At 33.9% G+C, this 26277-nt stretch overlaps 1 protein-coding gene across 2 annotated transcripts in view; it reads right to left on the minus strand.

Moving 5' to 3' along the window:
• Window positions 1-26277, minus strand: part of LOC140743282 (uncharacterized) — a 101349-nt gene that overhangs the window by 24416 nt on the left and 50656 nt on the right. Inside the window, exons 1-2 of one of the 2 annotated variants that reach the window (XM_073074443.1) lie at window positions 12804-13006; window positions 11877-12026 (exon numbers count right to left, since the gene is read on the minus strand). In XM_073074443.1, coding sequence (XP_072930544.1) covers window positions 11877-12026; window positions 12804-12815 — 162 coding nt within the window. In that variant the 5' untranslated portion in view covers window positions 12816-13006. Of the gene's footprint in view, window positions 1-11876; window positions 12027-12803; window positions 13007-26277 lie in introns of those variants that run through there. The other variant, XM_073074442.1, reaches the window with a different exon arrangement.

Below are 26277 nucleotides of genomic sequence, written 5' to 3' on the forward strand. Positions count from 1 at the left end.
AGCTCGCTTTTAATTTTCCTGAGATGTCCTTTTTATTTGTAAGGTTTTTATTAAAATGCAAATCTTAAAGGACAACCTTTGAAGCTTATCACTTTAAAAGAATTTAACCACGTTGCTATTTACCTGTAAGGAAAGAGATGCATTAGTATCTGGCTTCGACAGAGACTGGCATACTACCTAAGTTATAAAAACCTTTAAATACATTAAATAAATACTTAAATATAAGCTTTCTTAAATAAATAAGAGTACCTCAACCAAGATGGCCTGAATGTGTTCACCGTGTCATTAAACAATAACCATTTAATAGGTCTTCTACTACAACCATGTAAGCATAAGTTATGATAAAAGTTTGTGATATGTTAAGACAAAACTAATCTTATGATACTCTGTTTCATTACGTTGCAGTACATGATTTTGTAAAATTAAACGTTGCGGTATAGTATCCTCGAGACGCGAGAGTAAGTTTTTTGCTTTGATTGTCAGGTTGTAACACAAATCAATTTTCAATTTACACTACACATTGCTTTTTCATACCTACTAATGATGTTAAATACACGTCTATTCATTTTAAAATTACTATTATATTATTCGCATATATTATATCTCATTGCAAACGGAATATTATTGAGAACAAGCTTTTGTTCTAATTTCGGGTGTCCTGCCGCGCCGTAACTCCCTTATCTATAACAAATAAGAAGGCAAGTGCTAAAGGTGGTTGAAAAAGTGAAATATTACAATATCGACTAAACATTATCTATCGATTTTCCTCCCTTCAAGAGTCTTGGTCAACCCATTACCGTCAGACTTAACTGAGTTAAGGCTCCGATATGTGCAGGTTGTTAACGAAGCTGCTTGATTAATCGGGTTGAAGCCTTAATTAACCACAATTTTGTTCCATCGTCAGCAGCTTTACTGCCACGTTCACTCTAACTCATAACTTTAAATAAGTTTCTATGTACCTTTTATACTCACATATATGTAGAAGTTGATTTTTTTAGATTTCTAATAGAATAAGAAGGAATATAAATGACGGACGAATAAAAAAACTGTTAAGAGTTGCCTTTTTCAGAAGCATGGTGCTCTTTAACAACAAATTTGCACGTGTCGAGAAAGTTACTCTAAGTTTATCATAGAGGATGGCAAGGATAACTTTATCACATACCTTAAATCAATCGAGGCTTCGAGTTGCGTATCTTATCAGTATTTAGAACGTAGAACTCTCTATTAGTCATGACGGTGGAAGCCTGAATGTAACGTAAACTATGCACAAAGTGCAAAGTTCTACTAGTTACTTAGGAAGTTGGGTCAGACTTCTACCTTATCCTATATCGGCGGAGTCATAAACTGTAGGTATAGACTCGACATTCGTTGGTTTAACCTATCTTTTTGTACAAGATAGATTGAATGGAACGAGCAACAAACGATACGAGTAGTTGAAGTCAAAATACGGATTCTATCCCGTGCATTTGGCTTCCTCCGCAATTACCCACCTGTTGTGTAAAAGAAACACGTTGCAGAGTTTCGCCGTGTTGCTTATCGTTCGTGCACAGGTGAGGTAGACGGACAGCGCTAGCACGCTACGCATCACCGCCCCTGTCGGCGAGTGGCGGATTCGTCCATCGATCGATCGGTCAATCTTGTCATCACCGCACCGCGGCTATATCGAGTTACAGTCGACAGGGCTTGAACGGCTTATTCGTCATGTCCGTTAGATTTTCTGGTGGTTGTTTTCACTGCATGACATTTATTGCCCATTTCTAACGTTCGACCCTACCCTTTCGCGTCTTAAAAAATGTAAGCGGTTTAGCTGCTTTAACAGTAATTTTGGGTTTTATATAGCTTTATATAAAAGAAAAGTTTTCAAGTAATTTTCACGAATTAAAATAAAACAAAAATCATTTACATATTATATGACGTCTACCGTTTGGAACGGGTTCCATATTAAAATAATTGTACCTGGTAAGCATGTTTTATAAGCATTTTTGCTGAAAGTAAGGTAATTTACTTATATTTTAAATCAAAATTTATTGCATATCGAGCAGCAGCCTTGAAATAAATGTTATTTTTTTTAAATTGGCACAACACAATAACCCAATATCAAAATAAATGTAAAATTCCGCACCAAAATTTCTCTCTTTGTACTTTTCCAACCCAATGACTACGTGCTGACTGATTCAATTTATGTCCGCTAACTTGCATAAAAGTCATAATAAACTTTGTAACAGTACAATTTAAAATAGAATAATTAAGAAAACAAGCTATTTCCAGAAGGGAAAAGTGGAACGATTACAGAACAACCACAGTTTTGAAATTGTTCATAATTAAAGTTAGTGGAAACCTGACAAAATCAGATTCAATCGACTTGAACGTCATACGTCGCACCGCGGAACCGCAAAGCCCTTTGACTGCACTTTACTAGCTTTTGCACACTTAAAAATAGTTGGAAGCATCTATACCGTCACACACAGCAGGTACCGGATTAGTGGGAAATTAATCCGGTACGTCGGACGATTGGTTACATTTTTCTTATTGCAAGAGTTCTAAGGATTTTTAATTACTCATAACTTTGTTTATAACTGGCTACTGTCACTCAAAAACAAAACTATGTAATCAACTCAAGATTGTATCCTACCCGAGTTCAGCTATAGCGTTGCTGAGGACTAAGTTGGAAAGCCTCGGATAAGTCTCCTCACCTACTCCTCAAACCAGAACACGGGAGATAACCAGTTATAAGCCGGAAATTGGTACAGCAATATGCCTCCGGACTCGAACCGCAAACTACCATTAAATCACTTCCTTATTAAGAATTAATTAATATCCAATCAGGCTTACCTACGACATCGTTAACTAAATGCTATTACGAACACTAAGGAGACTACATAACGCTGGCTTGATAGATTGGCGGTTGGCTTATCCAGTCAATGTGCAGAGTCCTTTGTTATCGTGTCGCCGTGTCCAGGAAGGGGTCAGTCAGCGTGACGGCGTCTCTTTCGCTGCGCCGCTGGTTTACATTGATTTGAACCCGTCTATCTATCTGCCTATGTGCGTTCATAATTCTCTGCTAAACTTTAACCTCCCCTAACATGCGCGCCGACCGATACTAAGCGCCCTGAATCTAATGGTTTTCAGATTATACTTCAGGTTTGACTTTTATAGTTCTTTTGACTATCTGTGGTGTCAACTTCTGTACTTTATGAGTTACCTATTATACGAACAAAGTGATTGGCTCAGGGTCATTTTAATTTCCAAAAACAATCCACGTTTATTTTGTGTATGATACAGGATTGATTTCGTACTAAGCTAAAACTTGACGGGGACACTTCTTTCACTTTACATTCTATTTTCGTTTACGTTAAGTGTACGTTTAAGCTAGATTAAAATAGGGTGGCTTTCTATATTGAAAGGTACATCTTCGCAATCTTGAAAACGACCTGCACAAAGTTTGCAGACAATCCCGCCCAATTCCGCACGGACGAGTGCCGCTCGGGAAGTGAATTGCACGGCGGTATTAAAGAGTATTGGACATAAATCTGCTTAAGGACGTTTAAAAATATAAAATATATTCCGGTGCCTTATCTGTTATCGGCTGTAACGCCTTTTTAATAATCAATGATCAAACCAATGATCGACATTTAATCATTTCATCATACTAAACTATGTCCTATTTAGATAATCGAGAGTTAAAAAAATTATGCACTGATTAATTATTTATCAATTATGGGCGCAAGAAATGATTTATAATTCTATTCTATTCCAAATGGTCTATAAAATTCCAAAAATAATTTATTAAGGTTCATTACTTTATAAAAGATTTAAGATTGAAATCCCAAAATTCTTTAGGCTTGAAATAGTGATTTCATTAGAAACATTTATGCGCCGATTATTTTCGTTTAAATATAAATTTATTCGCTCTGTCCCATAAACAGCTTTGCAAGGTAAACTTAAATACAAAGTTTATAAACCCATATCAATTGTGCGCTAGTGTCGCACGAGAGATAATATAGTTCCTTTCGACCGGACACGAAGGTTGCATCAAAGGACTTCCTTTGACGTCTTACACCTAACATTTTCTATGTTATCAACTCCGCCGGAGACTTAATTGTGTGAAATGCATCCAATGGCAGTAAAGATCGAGATGTAAACTAGCAAAAAACGAGTGGCGTTGCGAAGTACTGACAGATTTCCACCTAATTTTTTATTTGACCATTGAAATACAGAAACTAGCATACTAGGAAACGTTCTTGGTTCAGGCAAATAAAAAGAAAATGAGTTGAATGAAATATCACTTTTAAAATATTCAACTTCGAACGTCGCAACTTTATATCTCGACTTATTGAACCGTTACTTAATAAGGTAGCACAGCGTTTCGTGATACCACTGCGGTGGCATCATCACCACACCGGATTTTGCATCATAAAAGTGTTATAAAACAATACTGTTATGATTTTTTCTTAATATAAGCCCATTCGCAACTATATAGTTTTCACTTATTTCCTTATTCATAGTAGGGGATAGTATTAAGGCTCGACTTGGCGGAGGCACTGCCGAGCCTCCAGATATCGTCGAAAACATCATGCCATATCAATCTCATAATATAATGCATATTGCAAGTTAAGGGATAATCAGGGCATGTAAAGTATAGAAGCAAACTTCTGATATGGTTATTCGATTCACTTGTGAAAAATGAAGAGATCGACCGGTTTGAACTCTTTAGATCTTAGTGGGAATGTTTCACGAGGTCGCGGATGCGTCATTGGCCGCAGATATTATTGGGGTCTTCACACATCCATGATGTCCAGGTGTCACAGACGTGAAGTGGCAGAGAGCGCTTGCCGACTCGCTGCATGTTCATTCGCCGCCTCTTTTATAACAATAATGACAATTCTATTTACGACCGGTTTCGAATGCTACCCCAGACAGCTGGCATCAAACTTTCGTAGTCAGACAATGCAAATAATTGTTCACCACTTACAGCACGGGCATTTTTAGAATCCGGAATTATTTTAAATAAATTAAATCAAACAATATTCCATTAAAGTGCTTAAAATAATAACAGCAGCCTATTCTATCCTATTATATCTCATAAAATAAATGTACAAGGCAATACTGATACTGCAATCTATTAAAATCTACTAGTCCGGTAAGGAAACAAGGACTACAAAGGTATTAGCAATGAAAGCAAAGCTGGAGAAAAAGTATAGAAAATAGAATACTACTATCAAGTAAAAGCGCTTTAATAAATCACTTATTGCAACAAAGACTTATCGCTATCAATTCCCTTTTTACTGAAACTATAGTAAAACTAGCTCATGCCTGCGACCTCGCCTGAATCAAACATAAGTTTTAACCAGGGTTCTAACGCCCGTTATTAATATTCAATTGATCCAATGTTTCGGCTGCGAAAGATTGACATATGATGTTTTCTGTCTACTAGGAATTGTGAAATTTCGATCTTTGGTAGGAATGATTGGAGGAATTATTTATTTATAACTGGTATCTCTGTCATCATGTTCACTTCCTTATGTTTGCATATATAAGTTCCCCACCCTACCTCAATACTATAAATCCCCCATAATAATCGTAAGTTGTAGGAGAAGTTTTCGATATATTTCTAATAGGTTTTCTGACCGTAAGTTTTAATAAGAGGCACTAGTTAAAGTGAAACGTGTCACAAATAGACAATATTAGAGAATGTAGATAAAATAAAACTTGAACATTATATTCATAAAGTGTTCCTTTTAATATACGTTTTCATAATAAATATTCAATTTAAGAGTATCCATTTACATCAAACATCATAATATGTTCCATAAAAAAATCGTTTAGCGAAAAAATATTAAGAAAATATTCCTAAACTAATAATTCCCTAACTTTGAAATTTAGGATGGGTTGCGTCGAAAGCCCGTTTAAAGTTTGCGTTAAAGTTAAGTATAACAATAACTTTGATGATAGATGGAAGTAACATTTCTGTATTGCACCAATTTATTGTCATTAACGTCATTTGCTTCGCTGTCTCCACTATTTTTAGTCGTAATTGACAAATACTGAAGTTGACAAAAACATTAAATTTAATCGATCCAAATCGGGCGGTAATTATTAAGTGGTAGTTATGACGTAATTTAAATCGTATGTAAATTTAAATCGCATGTAAAATGAGGCAACTAACGAATTGTTGTTCCAATATAATTATATGAGCAAATTATCGAATAAAACTACTCTTTTCGTTTCATAACATTGCCTAATTGCTGTAATCGTCGATTACAACAGATTAATAAAGTTTTACAAACATGAAATGGATAATTTAGAACTGAATATTCAACCGAACATGTTGAATAATATAAATGACTGATTGGACATCATTTACAAAGTTACATTCACGTATTGTAATTAGTTTACTACCCATTTGCACCTGTCACAGAATAATATACAAACTTATTTTTTAGAAAATAACAGAAATATCGAAAAATACCAAGTATTTTTCCAAATTCATTGTTCGGCATGGTTTTAATTGAATCTATTCAAGTTGTTGCACTACCGTTCGGAAAAGAAGATTACAACAACAGTTTTTACTTTTTTCCTATGCCTTTCAAAAAAGGTGGTACAGGTAGAAGGGGGAACGTATTTTATAAGCGCACCCCGATTTTAATTCCTAGAACGAGAAATTGTTTTACAATTTTCAGGTAGCTGCTTTTTGGAGTATGATTTTAAGGGAACTATGGCATAGCATTTAAAAAATCAATGCAAAATCTATAAACTATAAGCAATTAGCTCTTCATAATTTCTTTATTTTGAGAGTTCCGTATCGAACCGTAATACTGAATTCACGACGCCATTTTGTCTGTCCTTTACTCCCATGCATAAAGGGCAGTAAGGTTTAAATAGAGATAGTATCCGGTTGACATTTCAGCGAATATCGTAACAAACAATTAAAAATAAGATTACCCACCCACACAAAAACAGTATTCCTTTTTCTTCTTGTCATATTGTTTTCTTAGAAATGGAAAATAGTTTTCATGGTTACGGTGGCTCTACGAACATAAGCGGTAAGCGGTGAAAGTATATAGTGAAGGGTGAGATGAGGGGGATATATTATTGGAATTGTTTCAACTCAATTATCTGGGGTTGATTATAGATATTCATGGACGGCAGTAGCCACTTACCATCGGATTGACAACATACTTCAATGTAACGAAAAGAAACACCCGTACAGACACAAATATAACGAAATGTTTATTTTATTAAATTCTAGTATCAGGTACACAAGCATAACTTCAGAAAAATCTATAACAATCGGCAACCCTCAAACAAAATGAATTTGTATCGATATTTCTTATGTTACCTTTACAGAGTTATCGTAAAAATATGCTACGCAAACTGGGGGGTTCAGGTAAAGCGATTGTTAGGAATAAATACCGGTACACTTTCAAAGCGTGGACCACGCGATCGCACAGAAAGCTTAAGTCCGCATCAAAAGACCCGTAATATTTTGTGCAAAAGCACCGCAGGCCTTCAGACAGAACTGAACGCCAGTCGATAACCCGGAATATCTTATATTTTATTCTCATTTTACTGAAGATACGTTTTACTATTCATGCCCGTTAAAAATCTAGACAACTAAACAAAACTAAAGTCCGTCTGTGATTTTAAAATAACTGTATTTGTATGTTTATTTTTCTCTAAAATATTATGTGTATTCGATAATCGACATTTTGGACTGATCATAGACAATTTGAATGTAAATGAAACGTTTTTCGTTTTACATACGAAATATCTAGGTATTAATAATAAAAAATAAATGCTAAAAAATGCACTGTCCATGTTACTCCACAATTTACAGGAATCCAAAGACCTCCTATATTAAAATCCGTCAAGCCGTTTGGGTGGTGGGGCGTGCCAAAGAATGATACATGCGCTTTAAAAACATTATTATCCACAGTCGAGTAAAAATTGAAAACCGCTCGTTGCAAGCAGGTGGGTCGCGTGGAAAAGTTTCCCTCGAACACAAGATCGGATTACATAAAATAACGACACGACTAAATCTCTATTTCTTTATACTGTAGATAAAATATTTTTTAAGAGATCTTTTCCTTGAAAACCGCTTTGACATAAGTATATATTTTAGAAAACAACCTAACAAAGGCAACGCGTAAAGATGAGAGCGATCTTACAAGAGTTAGTTCTTCAGTTGATAAACTTATTTTCTTCAGTAGATATTCACGGAATCCTTCGATAAGCTTTTAATGGTCTGCAACTTTTGCAAACTTAAACAGTCCCAATTACCGATAATTTGGAAGTGAAGGAGCAACCGTTAACGAGTTACCGCATTAATTAACCCATCAAATGTAAAAATAGGCAGGAATCGGTATTGATACTTGCAGTTGGTTTTTTGCACGGCGATTCCATAATAAGTTGTTTCCTACCTAACAACAAATAGGATAGTCAAGAATAGGATAGATGATAGCTATTCGTTAAATTAGGCACTCATACTACTGTGCTTTGGAGGACACGTTACTCCTTATTATAAAACATTCCTAAAATAAAAAAGTTGGCATTCCAAGTACATATTTTCGAGTTGTATTTAGATAATCCAGCTGAAGCGAGTCACATAGTCGACGAAAAGTTTTTAAAGTGAATATATGAGGAAATATAAAGTTTTATTACGAAGTGAATTAAATTAAATGCAAAATCTCCTGTCAAAGACGAAGTTGACCATATTCTATATTCACGACCTTTGCAGAGTTAATTAGACTAATAGACTTCTAATGCTTTCATTTACTTACAAAATCAATAACTTCACAAACTTACCTTGAGAGCTGAATTGTCGATAAAAGCGCTGCACCTATTTTAGGTTTGAAGGGCACACATACAAGCATGCACTTATATATGATGGTCCAACACAACCCTCGATGCTAGCAATATATTTGACTAGCTTAAGGTGTGTAATTCGCCACCATTGGCAAACATGTCGTAGGTGGTCTGCTATCTCCTGCCTTCAGGGAAGGTACAAAACAGACGCCAACATGTTTGGTCGACAGTCACTTACCGAAGGCGCTCGAACAATCACCGACTTCTATCCTCACATATCTTTTAGTATTTAGGTAAAACTTCTTTTTATAATATTCAAGTAGTAAACGAGTATGCAGTCCACCTGATATTAAGTGGCCACTGCCGCCCATGTACATCTGCAATCAACCCCAGATGAGACTTATTAGTCTCAGCAATCAACCACAGATGAGACTTATTAGTCTTCTTAGTTTCATTTGTACAGCCTGAGGACTAAAATGGAATGCCTCGGATAAATATGTCTCCCTTACCATACCCTTCAAAGCGGCTCAGAGTTGCAGCGCTGCGACACTGCTGTTATTATTAGTGTCGCGGTGGTGTCTCCGGAGTCGAATTACAAAAGCTTCTACCACCTTTAAGTGTCAGGTATGTAGGGGTATGTAGGTTTCTTCATACTTAAAGTGGTGATTAACTTTTTATAACCTTCGAAAATATCGAGATGCGGATACGAACCGTGGATCGGGATCGGGGTTGAGAAGTCCATTTTGACACCGGCGAGCGATGGAACTGCCATTACTACTGCTATAGGGAGAAATATCGTATACTAACCGTTGTATGCAAGAGACTCCTGCTTTATGATATCTATTCTATTCGTTATAATTTATTTTACATTTTAATACTTCATTTAATACAAAATTTGTAGAAAATTAGATATCAAGATGACAGAAACTGTTATATATTCACAATATTCACTATATTTCACCTATGTGAAATTTAAGTTTAAATTTTTGTACACACGAAACGTATAATTTCAGTTTATAATGTTCATCTCCTAAATATTCAAGTAGCACATCGTGATTATAATTTAAAAATGAAAATATAATTTATGTTTCCTACTCGAACGTTGTATAAAATGCACTAGACAGACTATTAAAACAGCTGGATAAAAGTGCGCTTTTTTCTCAAAATTTCGAACTGAACATCCGCAATAAGTGATATTAAAATTGAAATAAAATATTCAAACATACGTTTCATGGTTCTTTTAAAACTGCATCTCTATCATTAAACGCACGGAAACATTTACGGTCTTATTCATAAAAAGTTATAGCACACTTATAACGTTGCTATAGTACGATTGTCAAAAAGTGTTATTCATAAACGCATTTTAGGCACTAAACCGTTCTATAAACCTTCTATAACTTATAGAGGCCAGAACCCTACTATAACAGTGCTATAAGGCAAAGATGGCCGACTCTCAACAGCTGATTCGTGATTACTAACCTAATTTGACAATACGTTTTTAATAAATTATGTCAATGTTCATTTTGTATACAAACTTGAAATAATTTATTTTAATATCCGATAAATAACATTATTATATCACTATTTTAAATTACAATGCAAATTTTACAAAGCTTAGATTATTAAAAATCTAGAAAACCGTCCACTTCGAAGAACATTGCACCAAAGAGTGATCTGTTTTCATTAGACTATAGGAAGCGTTATCGCTTTAATAAATCGACAGTAAATTTTATAATTGATCTCGTACGTAATGATGGTAAATTAGATCGCAGAGGTCCTGGTACACCTTCTGAAATACAGGGTTTACTGCCATAAGATATTGCGAATGTTTACAAAACGAAACTTAATTGAATTTAACTTTATATAATTATATCAATATTACATAAAACATTAATATCCAACCAATTTTCACTCCTTTATCTTTTAACAACTTTTGCTTCACATCCCATTTTAACAAATAAAATATTTTTAAATTCGCGGTATTTACAAAAATACACCGTTACAGATTTACGGTCTTATTCATAAAAAATGCTTATAGAAGGTTTTAAGCACTCATTAGTTAAAGTGTTCGATAAGCTTATAAAACGTTCTATAAAATTGCTTATTCATAAACGTTCCATAAACCTTCTATAACTAATGTGTCGCTAAAGTCAACTATAAATGAAAATGTTGCCATTATAGTGAAGTTCGGCGAACAAATTGACGAATATCCATAGATAAACATCATTAAATGACATTATTTCGTACTAAAAAATATTCTGTCTTGACATTCTTGTCAATGGGTTGTCGATAAAACCAAATAACATGTCAGTGTCATTGTATTTGTAAATACCGCGAATTTAAAAATATTTTATTTGTTAAAATAGGATATTAAGCAAAAGTTGTTAAAAGATAAAGGAGTGAAAATTGGTTGGATATAAATGTTTTGTTAAGTTTCGTTTTGTAAACATTCGCAATATCTTATGGCAGTAAACATTGTATTTCAGAAGGTGTACCAGGATCTCCGCGATCTAATTTACGATCATTACGTACGAGATCAATTATAAAATTTACTGTCGATTTATTAAAGCGATAACGCTTCCGAAAGTCTTCGTCGTTTAAAGAAAACGGATCACTCTTTGGTGCAATGTTCTTCGAAGTGGACGGTTTTCTAGATTATTAATAATATCTAAGCTTTGTAAAATTTGCATTGTAATTTGAAATAGTGATATAATAATGTTATTTATCGGATATTTAAATAAATTATTTCAAGTTTATATACAAAACGGACATTGCCATTTAAAATTTATTCAAAACATATTGTCAAATTAGGTTAGTAATCACTAATCAGCTGATGAGAGTCCGCCATCTTTGTCTTATAGTACTGTTATAGTAGGGTTCTGGCCTCTATAAGTTATAGAAGGCTTATAGAACGGTTTAGTGCCTAAAATACGTTTATGAATAACACTTTTTGACAATCGTACTATAGCAACGCTATAAGTGTGCTATAACTTTTTATGAATAAGACCGTTAATTTTTTGAATGAGAGCTGCGCACGACGTTCCAATAAAAATCTGTTTTAATACACTTACCTGAAATTCAGGCGGCGGATCTATTGCCGTGACGATGACTTTACCGGGACCCTTCTTCACCGTGTTGAAAAAGTCGCCACCCATCCTCTCCGATGTCTCCGTCGACTCGCACAAAGACAGCGAACGCTCGTCGAAGTCGCTTTCTTGCAACTGTACAGAAAAGGACACCGTTAAATCAGGGGCCCGACTGAACCGAACTATCACTTATTGTACAATCAATTCATAAATTGGTTTTAATTTAATAAACCCAATACCGGAAAATTATATTGCGAATTTTCTAATATTTAACGTTCTATCGCGTTGCCGTTAAGCAATATATCGAAGGGAAAACGTATTTCAATCTCGGCATTATCAAATTGATTATTTCATTTTATATTTCCAATATTTAAGCGCAACGTTTATATTTTTTCAAATTTGCCGTTCGCAAAATCAGAATCCGATAAAGCGTTAAGTGAAATATTATTAAAATAAAATCTGGGCCTTAATTTTTACTATTGTTTGCTTTAATTTGTTTTAAACTCAATATTAAACACATAAAATGATATCACCGACGCTTTTAAATAAATTAGAATTTTATATTTCTAAAAATGTAACGGCTTTACATATATGTATGCCCCAGTCTGCACTTAAACGCAAATTAGCACGCGGCCGCACGTTCAGACAGTGGCCAAATATTTGCCCGTCGCTTAAACACTTGATCTTGCTGAGAATCAAACCCGGAAAATCTCGTGTAGCACTTGTAGCGCGAAAGGATTTACGGCTACGAAAGTTTGCTTATTCGTAACGATCGTAGCGAAACTCGCGAAATTTTAATCACAGATACCGTTGCAACATTTTTAATATTTTAAAAATCTTACTAAAATTTTTAAAAAATATGCATTAGAACAAAAGCAAACATCACAGAACTAGAAAGTTGAAAAAATTCACCCCGTAAAACATTTTCTAATTTAATCAATGGCAACTTTTTCAGATTCCGAAAAAATGTGGTCCGTGTTGCTAAAACATTATGATGCGATGTGTCCAAGTCTATGGCAGAAGACTGAATAAAATATTTAAACGATGTATCGGTATCTCGTTCGGTGAACTAATTTAAGACGCGCACGTCCGGCCGCCGCGAGTGGACTAACGGTAATAATTCACACTACCATTGTGGCGCCCGGGTCGGAGTGAACTGGGATTGGTTCGAAACATAGGTCGTTATTAACATACGTACCAGAAGGTGTACTCCATGCTTTATCCTATAGTATTACAAAGGGCAGGTTATACTAGAATGCATGCAGATGATTCGATTGATTTGGGACTCGTAATTTTTGGCTCTTATCCTTCGTGCGGCATATACAATGAGATTTAAAATAATCTTATATCTTTTTTGCGTAATGGGGCTCTTTTATAAAATTTGTTTTACTATTTATTTCATAGTTACAGTTTATGGTTAGGTATTGCATTGATTTTTGTGGTAATATATAAAGCAAATAATTATAATTTTAATATAATGAGTTTCAAGTTTTTTTTACGCCTTTAAGTAGTCTTTTACAGTATATTTAAGCATCTTTATTATATTTGCGTTATTATTTTTCCGTATACATTTCAAAGTCGAATAAAAGTACGAAAGTAAAAGGTATGCTTTTAAGTATGATATATATGATTGGTAATTTCACATTTCTCTCATTAAAATACTAATTTATAAAAAATGAATTGTTTGCATAAAATATTAAAAATTAAAATAGCTACAATTTTCATTATGAAAACCACGTTAATGTTTTAATCTCAATGTATTAAAACATTTAAATGGTTATCCTTTAAAAGGATAAACCAAGCAGTAACATTATTCCTACGTTAAAACCAAACAACGGACAAGTCCGAGTTGGATACAATTATTAAATTCGTACCATCGGACGATAATAATAATATGTAGATAGCAGTGTTAAAACTAGGCTTCTCAATCGAAGGGTTGGAGGTTCGAATTTAACTTCAGATTTTTCAAAGTTATGTGCGTATTAGCAATTAATTATCACTTTACGACAAAGGAAACCATCGTGCGGTAACATGCATACCCAAGAGATCTATAAATAACAATAAAAGTTGTCAAAGGACTCAAAGGTATGTGAAGTTTACTAATACACACTTGGCCATCGCGGTGGACTATGGCTTAATTCTCATTCTCATTCATTCTGAGAGGGTGTGCCCAGCAGTGGGACAGTCATGAGTTGACGACAATTTCAAACGCATAAATTGCGCCCATATATCATTTAATGTGCTAATTACATTTTCCCATAAATCTAGATATTAAAAATTGTGACAAAAGTTGGCAAATACCTAATTTATTATTTCTATTCAGAAACCCAAATACTATATTCCATAGTAACTGTTTCAAAATCGAAAATTTTTCCGAACAATCGCTGTCAACTTTTATCAAAAAAAAAAAAATCAAATTACCTTCTTAGTGCTTACTTCCACCATATAAAGAACCTACTCACATGTGTGTTTCGGCTGTGCGTTGATCTATGCCGCAGTGAATTAGTCATTTTTTTCAATCAGCTGTTTTTACCCGACTGCCAAGGAAGGGTTATGTTTTTCGCGCGTGTCTTGTATGTTTGTCTTTCTTTATTTGATCGGAATTTACAAACGGCTGGATGAATTTCGACATTTAAGGTGTCATTACATTCGTCGCAATGACCCGAGTGTTCTTAGATAGAAAGGTGTTAGAAAGAAAAATCAAAATGGCGGTTTTTGCGCGCGAAATACTAACTCATTTAAAAAAAAGTTAACCGAACCTATCGAATAGGGTATCAAATGAAAGGAAATGAAATGGAATTCTAAAATAGGATAAAATAGGAATGGATTCTAAAATAGGATAATGTTGTTTGAACATCTTTTGTTTTTGAAGCATTGTATTTGGCTTTCTGGCTAAAAATAATAAAACGCCTATTTCACTGTTTTTTGAAATTCTACTTCAGCCTTTTTAGTGCAGTCGGGTTTTTGATTTTTTAACTAAATTACTTGTTGGAATTTCTACTTCAGCCTTTTTAGTGCAGTCGGGTTTTTGATTTAATTCAATTACTTGTATATATAAGTTACACTAGCTGACCCGGCAAACGTTATGTTGCCATATAAATAAAAAGTGTTAAGGGTGAAAATTTACATAAACATTTTATATATAAGATATGGTTTTGTAATCTCCTTTTAATTTCCTTTATACAGGATACGCGCGAAAAACTTAACATTTAGTAGTCGGTTAAAAATAGGTACGAGTATACTAAAACCATCATCTTTACTTATGATTTCTGGAAAAAAATATTCGTTTATGTTGTTTCGAAAAATAAAACAAATTAAAAAAAATATTACTCCACTGGCATACTGGTACCATTTTTTCCTTATAATAACGTGTCGTACTTATATAGGTCGGAAACGGTTAGAAGGGCTGTAATAGTCGTGACAACGTAGTAGGTGGTGGCAAACACCGAATTGCTGCGGTAAGTACAAGTACATGGACATATGTATGAGTTTATGTAGTTTATTATAGTATATTTTCGGGTGGTTACTATACATTCAGGGTTACATTGGCTTTGGTGGTGTAGTGATGTTTTGAAATACGTAATACTTATATCAACATTTAACATAGACCATAAGGGTAGTTAAGCGCCTATGACCGCTCCCAGAGGTTCTTTATTCCTCATGATTATGGATGTCGGTGGGCGGTAGTTCCTAATATAAACAGCTTTCCACCACTAGTATTTGAGTGAGTGTTCATAAATCTTTCCTTCCAAACATCATAAATAATTTTAAGTATGTATAATACTTATGCGGTCATCTTTTGGATATAAGTTAGAGGTCTTCATTGGTTTTAATTTTTTTACCGATTAAATCTATGTAGGTACCTACTATATGCACACCGTTTTTTATTTGCTCAAGAAACAAACTTTTTATATTCAAATTAGTAGCTGTTTATGTCAGTAGCGTAATAAAAACATAAACTAGTGTTCCTGTGCAGTCCTTACAAATGTATGTAATATAGTGCCGGCAGCTTGTTGCTGACCACTTGTGGCTGCGGCCAGTTAGATAAGCCACATTAACCTTAGTATAATAGTCTTAAAGATACAACTGGAAAACCCAAGTTGATTTTTCATTTTTCTGTTCAGTCTCATTCGCCATGGTGATGAAAGAATGATTTTATCGAGCAATTCTCGGGAGACGCGTATGACAATCACGTACCGGCTGTAGTATCATAGAGCGTATTGCAATAATAAATAACTTGTTAGACCAGTCAAAAGTGAAAAAAAGCTATTAAAACTTCATTAAGTTAATATATTCTTGAATAACTTCATCAAGTTCACTCTACACGGACAATAATGGTTGAAACCGTAACAGTTCGGTATACTCGTTTATATACGTAAACTGCTATGATAAAGTGCTCTTTTCGTCATTGAATCATAAAGGCTCGTTTTGTTGCCGTTGTGTAAGCGTACGCAAGGACTTAAACTGATCTCAAACGAAAATTCGTTTTCAGTGACATTTTTGGAATTTCCTAAGTAAGCAACACTTGTTTATCTTCTGTAAGTCTAACAAATAAATTGTTATCAAGAGAATATTTTAATAAGAAAATTCTAGAAAATTAGATACTAGGATTCACATGGCTTTGACAATTAGTTCATTATGCAAAGGCAATGGTTGTATAAGCGAGTTACTAGGATATTGGCAATTCATTAGAATTGTACTGGAATTTGCTTTCGGCTAGTATTCAATGCTCTGTGAGTTAACATATATATGTATATTGTATATGTTATAAAATTGATTTCAAATAACGACGTAAATTGAAATCCTTAGATCTTAAGGGACTATGTGAATCTTACATACTGAGAAATACATATTTTGTGACAAGAATTGCCTAGAGACTCTTAAAAGTTGGAGTAGTTAGTAAAACAGGATAGTCATTTATTTTGTGAGTAGGTAGCCCACAGAGAAAATATTAAGTTACAGAAATAATTATATATCGAAAAAGAAGTAGTAGGTACGCGTAAAGCCTATGCACGAAATCTGGCGAATGACTGTATCGACGAATCCTTTACTTAACAATAATTGAATTGTCTGCAAAACTGATAATGGAAATGGGTATTTCATTAAAATGACTTTAACAATAACATATTGGTGCGGTCTTTGTTAAGCACATTAAGTTTTAAATAACCGTGAGTCCGTCACAATCCATCCAATGATTGAGAAATCATGAAATATTTATCGACGTATTTGTGACATAGGCTTTATTCGTCCAGAGTCAATACTTTTGTTTGAGCTTCATGAATATAGTCGCAAATTATAACAATGTATCAATAAAGGAACAGTTCATGTGAAAAATCTCTATGATAATTCTTTATAACTCAACTTACTACTCATAGGTGTTAGGAGTTTACTGAACCTCACCGAATGTAGTTATCGTTGAAACTATTAAAAAAATTGTCCAGCCGTGGAACAGAAGTGGATTAAGTATGATGATGATGATGGATATAGTTTTGTGGTAAGTGTGATTCAAGTCGCCGTACAAAATGCCGTGTTTGAAAATAACTATTTCAACTTTAAAGTGTAGTCCATGATATCACTCGTTATCTTGAAAGGACCAGTAGTCGTCATTGAGAGAAATGCACGGTGCTTGTCTAAACAAAGGGACAGAATACACCAGAGCTCTGTGACAGACGGACTGACAGCGAAGACTTAGTAATAGGGCTTCGTTTTCACTCTTTTGTTATGGAATCCTAAAACGGAGAACTAGTTTAATAATATTTTACGGAAATATTTGTTTTAGAGTAGAACATAATATCAAGGTTGCTAAGGAATATTTAAATTAACATTTTTACAAATCTTTAATTTCATAGAGTGTGGATGTGGATAAATTTAAATTATTAGCTATGCTTTAAAACTACATCGCCAACTTGATCAAACCTGAAACGGAAATTTTCTACAAATGTATTTTGAATTAATTGGATGTATCCAAGCGAAATGTTTCTGAATGTTATAATTAAGATCTTTGATGAAGACTTTTGTATTGGTTACATTGATAAAACGGACATAATAAAAAAGCGATAAAGTCCGTATCGAAGTCTGAGCGTATTAATCAACAAGGAAGAGAAATAATTTCATATCACCATTAAAGTCAATGTATATCTGCGGTCGATAGACTGAAAATGCAAATGAAAGTCTACCACATGTCAAAAGTTAGCCAACATATTACGTCGTGTCTGAACCAATATAGTAGAGTTATATCAGATACGTTAAGCTGAATAATATACATAGTATAGTAGAGTACATAATTACAACTATATTTTTTCTAATTCGTTGATCCGCCTGGAAATGCGTTCACCGGTCGAACGCGAAAAGGGTTCCGGGTTCGATCCCCGGTCAGATAGATGAATCTGTTCTGGGTCTGGGTGTTTGTGAATACACCTTCGTATGTGTCCATGGCACAAAGTGTCTTTAACTATCATATAAGTTAAGTTCATAGATTCTGTAACTTTTGAACATTCATACAGTACCAAAGTTCTATGAAAATGGCTGTGAAATATGATCGTATAGGCAGATGGATAGAACTTGTAACTCTATACGTGTTTCGTTTGTTGTTTAATTTGGATATGGAATAGCAAAAAGGAAAAAAGATCTTTTACGGCAAAAAAGCTAGGAAAATGCATCCGATACCTCATTCATCTTCATCGACGAATATGAAAACAGTCAAAATTTTTGTAGCACACGTTTCGTACCAATGTCGAATAATGATAAATGGTTGCGATCCAATACATTTTAAAACACTCCAAAAAAGGTAGGTTTTGTATTTAATCGTTATGTATGTATGTATGTTCGCGATTTTCTTAATAAACTACTGATCTAATTTGAATGGGGTTTTGGTTATTTAAAAGCAAATTTTATGAGAAATGTTTTCGTAATAAATAAGAAATACTTTGTCAAATGCGAATTGAACTCGCACACATAGGGTTTCGTACTTGCCACCAAAATTTTCATTACATTTTTAGTATTCGGTATTATAGAAGCCACAGAAATAAATGTGTTGTGAAAATTTGAAATGTCTACATTTTAATGTTCAATAAATAACGCTAAAAACGTCGAAAATCTTGTATGGTGGTAAAAATATGTACTGTGTTTAGTAAAAATAGCTGTATGTTCTAATTACTTTTGTTGTTGTAGATTGGGTTTAAAATAGTGTTAGCGACAAAACGACGGCTCACGGGGTTCTGGGTAGTAAAAGAAGAAGCTTCAGGCGTCCAACCAACACCTTTGGGAAGGACCACGGTATGGTTAGCCACGTTATGTAGTAAACATCTATAGTTGTGGGTTGAGAATACTTCTCATCAGGGCAAATGCCGAGAGGGGCGCTGCGCTAAGAGGACTCCGGTGCATTTCATTGGAGATCCCGGATCCCTCCAAATAGGGTTGAAGCAGATAACCGAGGGGGTTTTACTGCGGTAAGAATCCCGCTAAATATATTGTCTCTCCCACGATACCGTGGTACCTTTGGAATGAGTTCCGTCAACAAGGCGGTCTTAATGATGTTGTGATTGTAATTTAAATTACTGTAAGTGAAGTTTTATTTCAGTTGAAACGTGCGAATTTTATGGAAATGAAGAAAATATAGTGAGAAAATTTAATGGAACCTCTGTTCATACAAGACATGGAAAATCTTCTATAGAACTATAATACCCATTTCAGAGGTAAAAAAGCTGAATAAAGATAAAAAGAAACTACTAGTCTAGAGAAACGAATTCAGTTAATAAATAAGGACGCATATTATTACATTTAATACAATATAATACGAATAATATAGGACCGCTACTGTCTGTAGATATCACAACTTGTTCAACTTACGAAACTATCCTATAGTTGCTACTACGGGCCTATTTTCATAACGTTAGAGGTAAGGAGGGCGAAGAACCGACGAAGGCTAACCTGACACAATTAAATTTGAGGACTTATACAGCTGCGGATGCGTTTTCAACGGTCTGGGCTCGTCCATCTTGATTTAGGTAATATAATTTGAGATTGTTCAGAATTTCGTAGCTTGAGTGATTGTATTTCAGTCAAACTTATTTTTGCAACAGCTTATTGGACATTCTATGTTCATCAGGATATTGTGAGGCATTATATTTGCGCCCGTTACTAATCACTAATTAATCTATCCAATGTTTTCCTGCCAAAGATCGAAACTTGACAACTTCTGCCTACAAGAAATTGTAAATTTTTGATCTTTGAAAAACTTATTAGATAATTTTTCGTTAATCGGATATGCGAAAATTACTGTTGTAAAGATTTGATTCGTAGTGACGATATTCATTAGAGGCTCTACGATGTTCTAATCCGTTATATAACACCATATCCGCAGAAATAATAATAATAAAATATTTTTACTACTAAAACACCGCCTCCGGTGTTTTTTTATTTCTCTCGAAAATAAATTAGTGTAAAAAACTGTATAGAAAGTTTTAAAACTACTTGTAAAAACTCCGACTCTTCGTACCTAATAATGTCCTTCGTACACTGTAAATAATGTTAACTTCGTTATTGTAATTTAGACTATATTTTTATAATTTTCCACATAATGGATTTTGAGATACAAGACTATAAATTGTAAATGAATTATATAATTTCACAATATTATTTTCAAAAAAACCCCGACATAAAGAGGGTGATTATAAATTTAACGTGTCTATCTATGTACAATTGTACATATATATGTATTTGTGGCATCGAAGCACACAAAAGGTTCGACAGATTTCAATGCGTTGACCTAAGTTGCATAGAACTGGCCAGTTCTGATAAATGAAATAGTTGGCCAAGTACGAGTCCAACTCACACTCGATGGTTTAATGCGATAATGCGAAGAATGCTGAAGAATAGTGGTTTATTGTACAGCGACCTCTATTTATTTTGAAGTTTTATTTTTATTTTTAGTATTTGTTGTTATAACAACACCACCATTATACATATTGTGTGAAAATTTCAAGTCTCTATCTATTACGGTTCCAGAGATAGAGCCCTGTGACAGACGGACAGCCAGTGGAAGCTTGGTAATAGGGTTCCGTTTTTACACCGTTTTGTGTACGGAACCTAAGAAAAACGAACAGAATTGACAGATTCCATGTCTGTGGTCAACCTTGTTACCTTAATGCCAATTAAACACCAAAATATTTATGCATCATGCATTACACCCCAACCTACATTAACGCGATAATGAGGGTTATAATTGACAATTAGTGCTTCACAGCCAATCGAACAAAACTAACTACAACAACGAAACTATAGTGTACAAGTCATTCCACGATTAATGCTGTTATTTCAATCATATGTTTGTAGGATGTTCATATCGTTTTCCGTTAATTTGACTACCCGGTGTCGTAGCGGTCACCATACCAATAAGACGCGCAGATTGTTCCAGGTTCGATCCCCGCCCAGACCATCTTAATGATGAATTTAGATATCTGGTTTGGGTCTGGGTGCTTGTGTACTCGTTTCCATGGCACCCACGACTCAGGGAATCCTAGTGTGAGGCCGTGAGCGTAGAAAGCGATGTTATTACATTTCAAATTGATTAAATTACTTATTTGAATACATTTTAATCAATTGTAACAGTGTTCGTATCGGTTAATCTCGTACAGGCTACTCTCCGAAATTACCCAGCTGATTTAGATGAAAGTTTGGCGAATGTATCTATATCGATTGTTTCAACTAGAAACATACTTTTGGACCCGGTAGGTGGCATTGGTATCGAAATCTAGTTATGCCGTGCCTACTAAAATTATTGGATTACTAAAAAATGTATTTAGAAGTAGATCATTGAAATTTACGAAATTTATATTTTAATTTAATTAAAAGAATTGTGTTTATAGACATCGATTTTAATTAATTAATGAAATCTTAATAAATCAATGAATTCTACAATCTAAATTCAAGAGGGCGATGCCGGAAACCAGTAGCATTTAAACCCAATTCAACTGTTACACCACCTTCCAGAATTTACGAAGGTTTCATGTAGCGTTGTGTCGAGAAAATAAATGTTCGCTAATCTCTTTCGGCTTACAGGTGTTCACTGCACGCTTAAATACTTGTTGACTGCATTGTTTGAACAAAAAGTAAACGTGACAACTTGACACAATCCTAATAGACAAAACTTTAGCGTACCTAACTTGTTTTTTACTTAAACTGTTTTTAAAACTAGACGCCTTTGTTTATAGGCGTAAAATTGAAAAACAAAATAATCGCAGGTGTTATTTAAAAATCGGTTAGAGATTTATGTACTAAATAATAGGTGTTCGATCGGAAAATCCGCGTCAGGAATAAAGTACCTACAAAACTTTTAGTTAAAAGCTACGAGAATATTTGTCTCAAGTTAAACAATTTAACTTTATAGTCCATCGTTTTAATATAGCTTTAAAACGTGTTAAAATAGAGTGTGTAATTGTCACTCTTAAACTGTAACAGCCAGTGAGAAAAAAAAGTGTGTGTGTGTGTCAGCTACGACGCACGATTGGAGTTTACTCCTTACGAATGATAATTATGATATATATCGAATAGAAAAAAGGGTAGGTAAATGAACGCATCTGCTAAAATGATAAGAGAAACAAACATATATCTGTAATTATTCGGATTATTTATATTACTTCAATAATGCGTATTACATAAAGTATGTTACAAAATAATATAAAATAGCGCCATCTAGTGGCAAGTTTTATAAATTGTAAGTTTGCAAGTTTATCAATCTATGTATTTTGGTTCCAAATATTATAATGGTAACTTAATATAATTGTTTATATTAAAGTAAATTTTAATATAATATAATTATTTATATTTAAAACAATGTTAAACGTTTTATAACTTAAAACTTAATAATTATAATTTCTTTGCCATCTATAAAATATCCTTGTTGCAATTTACGGATGAAATTTATATGAGACTCAATAAACATGTTATTATATGTAATTTGGATTGTTTCTGAATGTTTTATAATTCTAGAATTCATTTAAAACGTATTGCTAATTTTATATAACTTATTTTGAACATAATTCATTAGCAATAATTCTGTAATAAATATTAAATAATACTGTTTTGATTTTGCCCGTTTATCGTTGATAGATGGTGCTGATCAATAATGCATCCATTTTTATAAGTTAAATTAATATATCAGTAACTTACAAAAGCCTCTTTATGTTAAAAACTTATTATGCTAATATTATATCTTATTCAATTGCTTACTGATTTTATATGTTACTCTTCTTTAAAAACGTTCATAAAAGATTGTTAATCATATTATGGCGCCAATGTTCATATTTTTCACAGTGTTTATAAATGATCAAACCTATAACTTAATTTATGCAAAAATGTAAACAAATTAGTTAATGACGTTTTAATGTTTTATATATTGCTAATTATTTTTATTGTAATAATTACTTTCATATGGGATTTGAACTTACTGTATTTTAAATTAATAAAAGCACTCTTGATTCATATTTTGGTTTCCGTTACGCCTCAACTTTTCGTGTTACACTTGATTTTACTCCTCATAAAATTTCCGTACCGGGCCTTATAACTCAAATCGTTTCTTAAGGAGTAAACTCCAAAAAAAGTCGCATAAAGGGGATAACTCTCTAACGATACTTATAATCCAGTTTGTGTAATGACTCTTAAAATTCTATGATTCGCTATTTTGCTGCGTTCGCCATGATACATTTGGAATTTTTCATAGTGCATTCTATTTTACTAGTGTCCGTCAATCCCTAGCTTTTTTCCATAGTAAAATTATGTATTGTACATATTTTTCATATAAATATAAAGTACTGTTGCAATAGTTCGACTCATAAGTAATTGGTCGAGATTTTTCACTACCGCTCAGCAGATGTTTAAGAAAATAAAGCGAAAAAAATTTAAAAATGTACCATTATGTTGTATACTTTGGGAGGAAAAAGACAAACTTATGGTTTCATTATTATATTTGTTAGGATTATTACACTAAACATATTCTTATTGAAATGTCCTACCTGAATAACATTTTGTTGGTGCAGTAGCATAAAATTACGCTCAGCAATTATTTATGTAAAAAAATATTTTCGACAAAGGATTCCGTCAAATTTAGTAGTTAATGTGTTGTCAGCCATTCTATCGTCCGCAGTTCTATCGTCCGTTCTATCGTCAACAGGCCTTGAGCTGTGTGCGGTGAAGCGTGAAATACACTTAGGTGCAAGGCCGTTTCGATGGGTTGTGCGAGCATTATCAACTTTAGCCCCTTGCCGATCTCTGTTACTTGAAGGCTTGCATACAATATCTAAATTATCTCTCACTCCACAATGCGAAACAAGATGGAAATGTTATCAAATATTATTTAGAATTCCACTATATGGATTTATAACCCTCTTGATTGAGTATTTCTTTATTTGTTGCATTCCCTACTCACAATAGTGCTTCATTGAGGATTTTTGTACAATCGAGTCAGTGATTTTACACGAATTTTAATATCGAACATGGAGCCACATTTTTATGTACACAGTGAATAAATGTTTGAAACTAGAAACTCGTACTGCACATCCACGCATGTTATGTGACGCTGAGATAAGTCCCTACAGAACTACCCAGCTTAATTAAGGCGATTGCAAATGGGCTCAATTAAGGTAATACGTAACTTTTCCGGTTCGCGCTTCAGAACTCGAGAGGTTTAAAGCAAAGCGTGGAAATGGGACATCCTGCAATCCGTAAGGTACAAAGAAAGCCGTATATTTCGTAACATTACCGATATTATTACAAAAATGCAGGGCAATTTCGTTGAAACATCCCAATTAGGACGCAATGCACTCGAGAGCGCGCTGTAAATGTTACAAATATTAAAATTAATACGAGCGAAATTTAAGCAGTTAATTATGCCAATTACAGGTACTGAAGTGGCTTATTATCTGCTACATTTAATTACAACTTTTATGGGCTTTATCCCGACTTTTACAGTTTTAGAATTACATTATGTGTGACAGAATACCCTCGGTTTGTATTTGCGGTTACTTGCATTGCTCGCTAATCCGGTCAGTGGCTTTATTAATTAGTGACGATGTGGCGGTACGCTCGAGTGTCGTCATTAAGGTGCAATTCCGATGTTGGTGACCGCGACCGTGACGTGCGACCTGCAGGCGTGACCCGCAGGCGACCATACTGCCCCCGCAGTAGTTTCGCCTTCACCACTTTCAACACCAATTTCGCCAGCAACGAGCCTCGCTTTGTGTTTGAACAAATATATGAGTGGCAAGCAAGGACATTCAAATATAGTTGTTATAAAATATAGTAGTTATAAAGCGGATATGGGGAGAACATTCAAGAACTAGAATATCATCCACAACGTATAAGAAATTGGGTAATTAGTTTTGAAATATATGTCCGCTCTCTAGTCCTATATATACAAATATATAATCTTTTTGGTATTTTAAATGTCATCTATTTCACAAATGCTACTAGATATATCATTGAATTCCACACCATGGGTTCATGGAATGCATGCATGTTTGTTGTTTATATATTAATAAAGACAACACACAGTAGCTGGATGTGTAGCTACTGAGAGTGTTACAAATTATAACTGACTTTTAGGAAGAAGTCTTCTAAATGAATTTTGTATGTACTACTGAGGCAAATAATGCATTTTAATAAATAAATTGGGCAAACTGATCTATTTACTTATAGTAAATTGACATTTTAAATTCTTGTAGTATAAGAATTTATTTAACTAAAATTGACTTAACCTCCATTTAATTATAGATATTTGTACAGGGGGGCATAGGTCAATTAAAATCGCATAGCATACATACCAAAAATTGAAATGACAATTTCTGCCAAAGTCCGTTATTAATAAAATCATTTTTTGACATTTTTTAAAAGTAGTAATAGCCAAGTGGCTATGGAACTCAGTTTCTTATAGGTACAAATCCCAGGCACGCACCTCCGATTTTTCTTGTGCGTATTAGAAATGAACTATCGCTTGCTTAAACGCTGATGGAAAACATCGTGAAGAAAGTTGTAAATTTGTTCTCAAAGGTGTGTGAAGTCTACCAAATCGAATTTGGCCAGCGCGGTGGACTATGACCTAAACAGCTCTCATTCTGAGAGGAGCCCCGTCCCCGACAACAGTGACGGGTTGACGATGACGACGATGTATTTGTTGGCTAGTAAAGAAAATAATTTGAAAATTTTCTAGTAGGCAGACAGTTTCAAATTTATATTTGTGCTAAACAAAACTGTTGAAATATAGACATACTTTTTGGACGATTCTTATTGTCTCGTTTTTTATCTGTCATTTGAGCTGTCACTTGCATCCACGTATCTATGCTTGTATCCGATATTCTCTCATTTGAATAAAACTAGAAAAACTACAAATTGC

This window comes from Epargyreus clarus, unplaced genomic scaffold (genome assembly GCF_041222505.1).
Source record: "Epargyreus clarus isolate Ecla_fem2 unplaced genomic scaffold, WU_Ecla_fem_2.2 ptg000007l, whole genome shotgun sequence".
NCBI classification, from domain to species: domain Eukaryota; kingdom Metazoa; phylum Arthropoda; class Insecta; order Lepidoptera; family Hesperiidae; genus Epargyreus; species Epargyreus clarus.